We start from the raw sequence: 10,000 nt of genomic DNA, 5'->3' as shown, positions 1-10,000 counted from the left end.
TGGCATGAAATCATACTGCTGCTCACTAATCATCACCTCACTTCTTAACCTAGCTTCCACTACTCTTTCCCATAACTTCATGCTGTGGCTCATCAATTTTATTCCCCTGTAGTTACTGCAGTCCTGCACATCCCCCTTATTCTTAAATATTGGCACCAGTACACTTCTTCTCCACTCCTCAGGCATCCTTTCACTTTCCAAGATTCCATTAAACAATCTGGTTAAAAACTCCACTGCCATCTCTCCTAAACACCTCCATGCTTCCACAGGTATGTCATCTGGACCAATGGCTTTTCCATTCTTCATCCTCTTCATAGCTGTCCTTAATTCCTTGCTAATTGCACTTCCTTATTCACTATCTCCACATCATCCAACCTCTTCTCTCTCTCGTTCTCTTCATTCATAAGCCTCTCAAAGTACTCTTTCCATCTGCTCAACACACTCTCCTTGTGAGGTTTGTGTATGTTTCCATCTTTACCGTTTATTACCCTAACCTGCTGCACATCTTTCCCAGCTTGGTCCCTCTTTCTAGCCAATTGGTACAGGTCCTTTTCTCCCTCCTTAGTGTCCAACCTCTTATACAACTCATCATACACCTTTTCTTTAGCCTTCACCACCACTCTCTTCACCTGCGCCTTATCTCCTTGTACTCTTGTCTACTTTCTGCATCTCCCTGACTATCCCACTTCTTCTTTGCCATCCTCTTCCTCTCTCCTGTATTTCCTCATTCCACCACCAGGTTTCTTTTTCCTCCTTCCTCTGTCCAGATGTCACGCCAAGCACCCTTCTTGTAGTCACCCTTACTACATCTGCTGTAGTTTCCCCAACTGTCTGGTAATTCTTCACTACCACCCAGTGCCTGTCTCACCTTCTCCCTAAACTCAACCTTGCAGTCTTCCTTTTTCAACTTCCACCATTTGATCCTTGGCTGTGCCCTCACTCTCTTCCTCTTCTTGATCTCCAACATCACCCTACAGATCACCATCCTATGCTGCTTAACTACACTTTCTCCTGCCACCACTTTGCAGTCTTCAATCTCCTTCAGATTGACTCTTCTGTATAGGATGTAATCTACCTGTGTGCATCTTCCTCCGCTCTTGTATGTCACCCTATATTCCTCCCTCTTCTTAAAATACGTATTCACCACAGTCATGTCCATCCTTTTGGCAAAATCCACTATCCTCTGACCTTCTTCATTTCTCTCCTTGACACCATACCTACTCACCACCTCCTCGTCTCCTCTGTTACCTTCACCAACATGTCCATTGAAATCCGCTCCAATCACCACTTTCTGTCCCTTGGATACACTGTTCATCACTTCATCCAGCTCACTCCAAAAATCTTCTTTCTCATCCATTGCACACCCAACTTGTGGGGCATATGCACAAACAACATTCATCATCACACCTTCAATTTCCAGCTTCGTAATTATTACACTGTCGAACACTCTTTTCACCTCCAAAACACTTTTGATATACTGTTCCTTCAGAATAACCCCTACTCCATTTCTCCTCCTATACACACCATGACAGAACAATTTGAATCCACCTCCGATCCACCTGGCCTTATTCCCCTTCCATTTAGTCTCTTGCACGCACAAAATATCAACCTTCCTTCTCTCCATCATATCAGCTAACTCTCTCCCCTTACCAGTCATACTGCCAACATTCAAAGTTCCTAACCTCAGTTCCACTCTCTTTACCTTCCTCCTCTCATCCTGCCTCTGGACCTCTGTATTTTCATTTATACAAATTATAGGCACGTTATTTGTCTGATTCCTATCCCCCAGGCTGGATTCATTACAACTTGTTTCTCTTTCATAAATTGCAAATTTTCATTTTTTATATTGAATTTTACAGTTTTTCTTGTGGTGACACTGGGCAGACTTTGTGAATGGTTTCATCTGAGTACCAACATCTGTCCCTGTTATGAGCATTGTCATTTTGTGCCTGCTGACAATGTATGTCACCTAATGCTACTTGGATAGACTTCTGCCAGCCACAAAACTGAACTGGATTAAGTTGCTGTGAGAATATCATATTATGTTAACTACAACAACATAAATTATTACTACGCAAATTCAATAAATCATATGTGCTGGAGAAAGTGAAAAAACACATCAAATTTTGTGAAATAGCTTGGGCCTTGAAAATACAAATAGCTGGGTATCTGATAGTTAGGTGTAATGTATAGAGAAGTAGAGTTGCCGTTGAGATGGCATTCACTGTGAAATGATGCTATATAAAAAAACAGTTGTTCAACATTATTAAATATAGAGTTTTATGCTACAAAATATAGTGCCAAGTGTTGTATTTGATTTTTTGATCACAAAAGTCTACAAAAAAGTGGTTTAATCAAGTTTACCTTCTGACATAATACTATGCAAATGTAATCAAAAAATATTGCAGTGTGGATAGCTGAATTGTGGTATGTATCATATTGTGCTTAGCATTGCATAATTGTCACTGTACCAATACACATTTTTAAAGGTAGTCAGAAAAATCCTACACTAGTGAAAACATGCACGGGTCAAAACAGATAATCTTCTGCCAGAAACTGTGAAATATATATAATTGTTGAACAGACACAAGTGCAATTCCTGACTACACTGCAAAATTGCATTACATATAAAATAACAATAACTCATTTTTAAATTGAATAGGAATAGCAATGGTAAGGAAGTGCCTGAAAAGACAGTTATCAATAATTAAAAATGTATCTGATATTTAAAAAAACATTAACAGTCACAATAAACTACCACAGCTGCATGGATCAATGTACTTACTTGACCTGCCCTTCAGCTGTATCTGGGTTATGTCTGTAGTGAAAATCCGTGTAAGGTGCTAAAATTTGCTGTGACAGAAAGACAAAAAATTTTTTAGGGTTTTGCAAAATAAGCTGGATTTTAACAAATATTCAAGTTAATATTGTGAAGATCAACAATATGTGAAGGCTACAAACATAACAAAAATGAAATGTTTTACATTTATATAGATATGAGCAAGAGGTTTGTTTTTACTGCATTGGTCTTGCCAAAAATACCGGCAATATCAGTTAAGTTTTAGCATATTTAAAAGAAAAAAGTCATTAAAAACAGGAGATCATTACAATGTAAATTATCTGCACAGCTATAGATATGAATAAAATATAGCACAGCATAGGGACCAGTACAGTTTCTTCACCTTACACTTCCAGTCCCACAACTCCTTATTATGCTAAACAGAGGCTGCTAGAAACTGCTTGATAAACCTCTACACTCAAATCTTCAGAAAAACAAATTTAACAAAGTGAAACTAAAAAGCAGAAGCAAGTTTCCCTAAAATTTTAGTTTTTCACAAGTGTGGGTGCAACGTAAATGTCATATTGCTACAAATTAAAGCATCTGAAATATGTTATGAGGACCTATACAACAGACTGGATAAGAATTTTTTGAAAGAATGAAATGCTTTGCATATAATGCCAAGAAAGTAGAACTAGAAATTTTTGGTGAAAAGGAGACAGTACATTGTATTTAAATATGGTATATATAAGGTCTTAAACACATTATTAAGGTAACAAGAAATGCACAAATAAGAACAATTTAGAATTTGTACAGTGTATCAACAACATGTTCAGAAAAATGACTAACTGGAAAAGTTTAGTATGAATTTAGAAAAAGATATGCATGTAATTGTGTAATATGAGTCTTTGTGTAATTACATTCTACAAATAATTTTATGTTTTTGAACAGTGTATCTTATGTACATTAAAGAAATATTTTTTTTCCTATATAAACAAGTCTTATACATCAGATTTGGAATAAATAAAAGAGTATACACCAAATAATAGTTATAAATAAAACAAGTAAAGGGCAGCACGATGGCGCAGTGGTAGCGTTGCTGCCTTGCAGTAAAAAGACCTGGGTTCACTTCCCAGGTCCTCCATGCGTGGAGTTTGCATGTTCTGCCCATGTCTGTGTGCTTTCCTTCCACAGTCCAAAGAAATGCAGGTTAGGTGCATTGGTTAGGTAAATTGTCCCTAGAGTGTGCCTGGTGTGTGGGTGTGTGTGTGTACCCTGCGGTGGGCTGGCACCCTGACCGGGGATTTGTTCCTGCCTTGCGTCCTGTGTTGGCAAGGATTGGCTCTAGCAGAACCCCCGTGACCCTGTGTTAGGATATTGCGGGTTGGATAATGGATGGATGAAAATAAGTAAATATGTCTAATACACAATAAAAAATGTCACTTTATTTAAACACTGAAAACAATTAAAAATTTAAGTCAATAACCACAAACTGCTATAACATACCTCTAATTCTACATCAGCACGCACATACTGTCGTGTCTTTGGGTGATTAAGAAGGTGCAAAATTGTTGTGATCAGAGCCTCATTTATTCTGCTGAGCTGGCAGTCAATTACATTCTTTAAAATGGTACTCAAACCCCCCCTCAGGGCTACAACTTCTGGATTCTGAAGTGCTGAAAAAATATAAATAAGAGAAATTCACTACTCTTCTACAACTAAAAAATTACAAAGTGTCCACAAAAGAAAAGTGATAATTTATATAACATGGTTTTACATTCTGCCAGAGGTCTAATATAGAAAGCTTAATGTGTGCTTATGTGTGTGTGAGAGTTTGTCTAGTATCAAATCCACACTGTTGAACCTGTCTCCACCAAATTCTACACAGATTCAAGATTTTTTATAGGGGAATATACCCTATACACCACAGGCCATGTTTCATTCCAAAATTTAGTAGGTGCCCCCATGACAGGCAGAGCCCGGAACCCTGCATGAAACAATAATTGAAAAAAAGTTCACATCTTATACTGACACCTGTCATGCATGTCAAGTTTTACCAGTAATTTACTGATATGTTCCTAGGACTAGTGCATATGCAAACAAAGAAAGGTAAGGAATCTCCAGAAAATAAAGCCTGTAATGTTATAGGCTTATGACCTAGTATAATTCCTTGGAATTTCATCGGTCTAATACTGATTAAACTAAGCCAATATTAAGAGATTGGGTAATAATAAATTATAGTCTTGCTTAATTTGAGATACTTTTTTTCTTAAATTATTTGATTAAATAGAAAAATATTTAGATATAAAGAGTTCTTTTTTCCCAAGTAGATTCAAGAATGGATATACCCATTTATTACCGGATGCTGCCTACTTCACAGACAGTATTTGGCACCAACAAATGCATTGGTAGCATCCCATTGTTTAGAAGCAGAAGTGAAGTGACCATTTCATAAACACCATCAACCCAGGAAACTAATGGGTCATCCAGGTATATATGAATTTATTAACTCCCAATAAATCTCAGTCAATTCCCAGAATTGCTAAATCAATAATTTCTTGTTTGTACTTGTGAAAGGATCTTTTGAGATTAAAACTCATAATAAAGAGTTTTGGGGTAAATTATTTATTAAGATTATGTCTGAGCAACCTTACAAAAAAAAACTTCAATATTTTCATACAGGAGGGCTGAGAGTAGGGCTGAGGACAGTACTGGTCATATTTTAGACATTCAATATTTTATGACACTGGGTATTGCCAGAATAATATTACTAGAAAAAGGAAACCCACAGTAAGTAGCCAAAAGTTATCAAAACAAATACAGTAATGCCAATGTATTTCCTGTGTGGAAAAGCAACTTACCCCATCCCAACAAAAACTGGTTGCATCACCTTTACTTGAAAAAAACTGCAACTAAATACCTTTACATTTCTTCAACAGCAACCCGTACATTTGCAAAAGAACTAATGGGCTTTAAATATTGTATTACTTTTATGAGTTGCTTACAGGGAATTAAACACAGCAATCACTACTTCCATAAACTTGTACACCATATCAAATAAAAAAAATCATACTAATAACATCATTCAATCCCTAACAAATCTGTAGAGGTATATAAACAAAAGGCATCAAAAAGAATAACAGCAGTCCTCGTTTTTCTTAATAAAACATTAATGAATTCTTGCCAAATTCTAAGAATGTGATCTTTTGTCAACTCAAAAAAAGACATAATTTTCCCACTAAGTAAAAGAACATGTGTTACAATTCTTCTCACCAAGCAAGATAAGACAATAAGCAAGCATTGGGGTCAAAGATATTACATGACTTTACAGAAGCAATCAGACAGTTATGTTATTTATATGTCTGAAATTTACCAATATAGTGTGAAAACTTAATCTTTGGATTTAGCAAAAGCAGATTATTCCATCAAATCTAGCCCACATGCTGACGAAAAGAATCTCAAACACTCAGATTTAATATAAAAAATCTCTTGTCACAATTAATGTCAGAGCATATGGTTAAACCTTCGGAAAAAGAATGAATAATATTGTCTTAAAAAACAACCTCATTTGCTTTATGTACATATCAATTAATAAACTTTAATAAATCATTTTCTTCCAATACTGTAAGTAATATTTCTTACCTAATTCGCAGATAATAGCAATACATGCTCGGACCATACGATCCCTCTCTTGTAAACCATCATTTCCTAAAGCGATTAAGGAGTTGGTAATGGAGCTTGGGAAAAGTGCAGCATTCACAGTGATCATCTGAAGTTAGAAAAATAAAGTATAGAACTTAATATTCAAAATCAAACCACTAAAACAGCTTGTTGATATACATTCAAACAAGTAGTTATTGAGTGCCCAGATAGATTGAGAAATGTTAAACATTAATTTCAAAGAATTAAGTATCATTAAGCTTTGAAAATCATTAGGACTGAGATGAACTAACTACAGCCAATAATGCAGTTTATGACAGAGAATGGTCATGATAACCCAAGAAAGATGCTTTCTGTGATTAATATGTTTCTTCAAAGAAGTAATGCACTGAAATTAAAGTTCTTGGAAGTTTTGGCCGAGGCTAAGGGCAAATTTCTGAAAACACTGGGCCTAATACCAAGTACCTTTTCTTCTATTTTTTTTTTTTGTACCATTGCATATACACAGAATTAAATCAATATCATTTCTGATCTATACTTTTCAATGAAATTAAACTATATAAAACTGCAACTTGATAAAAGTAATTTTATTACTGCAGTCAGTCTTTTCAAAAAGACATTTTAAAGAAAAAACTGAACTGAAAATGGATGGATGGATGGATAGGTAGACAGATAGACAGATTTAAAAAAAATATGAGCACAGTTACCCTGTTATTTACTCACTATAGAATAGGAGGTGCTGTTTGAAAGTGTTATCGATAACCTGTGCAGGGTATCAACAGTGTCATTCATTTGGCCAAAAACATCTCTTTTACACTCATGAACATGTCATTGTTTATATTTATGGTAGAATATTTTGGGTGACCAAAACTGCGGTGCATCCTTACTTCAATCCACACCTTGCTCTCTTTCACTGTTGCAGTCATACAACAAATTCCTTCAGTTTTTTTGTTACAAAATTAAAAACCTAAAAATTCCAAATGACAGACCACCATTCTTGTATATCTCCCCATTTTCCCTCTCCATCCAGCTCCTTTAACAAGTTTTTGCTACTTTTATCTTAATCCACCTATGCCATCCTCTTTACTAGTTCTTTAAATGCCTTGATATTTCAGTACAAATTTTGCTCTCCACCAAGACTCTCCAGAGAAGTGTAAAAACAGAAACGTGATTCATTTTCATAATTAACATTTTTGCTTTGTATATATTTTTTTAGTGTTTAACATGTCTTCATCTTGAAACTATTGAGTATGACATACTGTAGGAAACTGCATAAGGTGTACTTTGACAGCACTGGTGCATGCATATGTAAGCACTCCTCAATTTTGGTGAAACCACATAAACAGAGTGTAAACTCAAAACAAAAGTGTTTTAAGAAACCACGCCCAGATTGATAATGAAATGATGTCAGGAACCTCAAACCCCTGTCACAGCTGTACAATGAGGTACCATATTACAGTGGTCAACTAAATGGACACTCCTGCTTAAGTCAACCCTGCTTCAACTCCTCTTCTGTACATAGGTTGTAATATTAATTCATAATTCCTTAAGTGTTTCTGTAATACAATAAATGATTCAGCTCTCCCCACTACATACTGTAGGCATGAGGCTACACAATGGTTGAAATTAAGTGGATGGCATTTTTTTTGAGGAGTATGAAGAAGGACTTTCATATCACAACCTTTCTATGCATTGTACTTGGAATTTCTGGTTACTTAATCTCCTTAGCGTTAAAACCGCGAACTACTCGTTCTGTAAAAAAAAAGTGCTAAAAGCGTTTGACACTTTGGACACGGTATAGATACGTCTCTCGTAACACCCGAGGTTTTTACTTGGGCTGTAAAAATGCCAACAGCGTTAGTTCCTACCATTTTCAGGCAACGGTATAGGCATGTCTTGAGTGCAGTGGTGTAGATGCATCTTCTCCTAGCCTCATAATGGCGTCTCACAAGAAACACCTCTCACTGGCACTGATGATGATGAAGTGAATCTGTCTTCAGCCAGTGAAATTGAAATGGTCAGTGAAACCGAAAGTGATTCAGGGAATCCAAAAGTGACACTTGCGTCACTCACACACGTGCATATAATTATTATTAGTGTTATTATATGTTCTACACTTCTGACTTTGTACTTTTAATGTTTTGCACGTTTTACAGTAGAAATGATTAAAAAAAAAAATTTTTCAAGCCAAAAAAATGCAATGCTTTTTACATGTTTTTTTGAGAAAAAATGTAATGCTAAGGAGTTTCAAAAGAAAAACAGCTTTGATAGTATAGATATTTAAAGTTAAACAGTCAATAATCTAAAACATGAAAGAATATAGTTTTGTTGCTGACTTTTCTGACTATTTTATGTTTGTATCCTGGAACATTATATAATATCTGCCATATTTATTATATGCAAGGCTTTTCTTGCAGATATGTATGGTCAAGTGCCAATCAATTGCTGGGACCATCTATGCATACACCCACTAATATACTCATAATTGACACTTCTGTATCATGAAACAACCTAAACTGCATGTACAGTAAATGTCGGAAGAAACATACCTTGAAAAATACCTATGCAGACATGGGCAAAACAAGCAAATTGAACACAGATAAAAATCTAGCACTAAATATATACTCACAGCACAGGAACTAGAAGTTAACAGTGCTAACAACTGAGCTACCATGTTACCACTAATTGAGCAAATACATGTATTTTGGAGGGAGGAAACAGAAATAGCCATAGAAAGAGTAAGCAAACACAGAGTGAACATGAAAATTTCTCAGACAGTGAAGGAGACAAGCATTGAACTCAGATCTTTGAAGATGTAAGGCTACATCAATAAAAACAGAGCTAATTGTGCACACAAACTGAAATAGTTATGGTGTATAAAAATAATTTTAGCAATAAGACCATATCTAACAAAGAGCATGGGGGTTTTAGAGGGAAGCTGCCTGTCTTAAAATAAACTTGCTTACAGACTAAAATTAAAACTAAGGCTTTGTTGTTTCAAATGCATGTATTTTTGTTACTTGCTATGGTTGAAAAAACATTTAAAATTGTGATGTGAATATGATTTTAAGATGAACTAATAATAAATCTTTTACTTTGTTTCACTAATATCCTTTTTGTAATATCCCAAGATTGTGTTTATAAATGCATTTTAAAACTTGCTTAATTTTATTAGGACCTACAGGTGCTTAAACAGGGCACAAATCCACCACAAGAAAAATGAATGCAAATACACTTACAACCATTCAAACTAGGCCAATTTACACTTTTCAATCAATACAATCAGCATATCTGTTGGATATCTGTAGTAAAACTATACAGCAAATGTGTAAGGTGTTGTAGTATAGAGAATACAACTAAAATGAGCATATCTTTACTGCTGTGTGTCACATAAATAATAACATAAAATATATGTTCCTATCAAGCGTATTTTTGCTGTACAGTCAATGTTATATATAATTTATACAAAGTATTGAATAAGAACTGTTATTCCACACATGTTTGGAATTTAAATGTTTTTTTTTTTTCCTTTTGACATCCACTTATGGGTTGTTGTTTACA

The 10,000-nt window shown here is 35.2% G+C and overlaps 1 protein-coding gene across 2 annotated transcripts in view; it reads right to left on the bottom strand.

Annotated features, from left to right (window-relative positions):
• Positions 1–10,000, bottom strand: part of LOC120527345 (rapamycin-insensitive companion of mTOR-like) — a 151,142-nt gene that overhangs the window by 77,612 nt on the left and 63,530 nt on the right. For both annotated transcript variants that reach the window (XM_039750640.1, XM_039750641.1), the window contains 3 exons: positions 6,422–6,548; positions 4,286–4,455; positions 2,786–2,853 (listed from right to left, as the gene is read on the bottom strand). In XM_039750640.1, coding sequence (XP_039606574.1) covers positions 2,786–2,853; positions 4,286–4,455; positions 6,422–6,548 — 365 coding nt within the window. The remainder of the gene's footprint in view (positions 1–2,785; positions 2,854–4,285; positions 4,456–6,421; positions 6,549–10,000) is intronic.

Source organism: Polypterus senegalus, chromosome 4 (assembly GCF_016835505.1).
Source record: "Polypterus senegalus isolate Bchr_013 chromosome 4, ASM1683550v1, whole genome shotgun sequence".
Classification (NCBI taxonomy): domain Eukaryota; kingdom Metazoa; phylum Chordata; class Cladistia; order Polypteriformes; family Polypteridae; genus Polypterus; species Polypterus senegalus.
The sequence above is the reverse complement of the archived record's forward strand: the minus strand, read 5'-3'. Positions and strand labels throughout refer to the sequence as shown.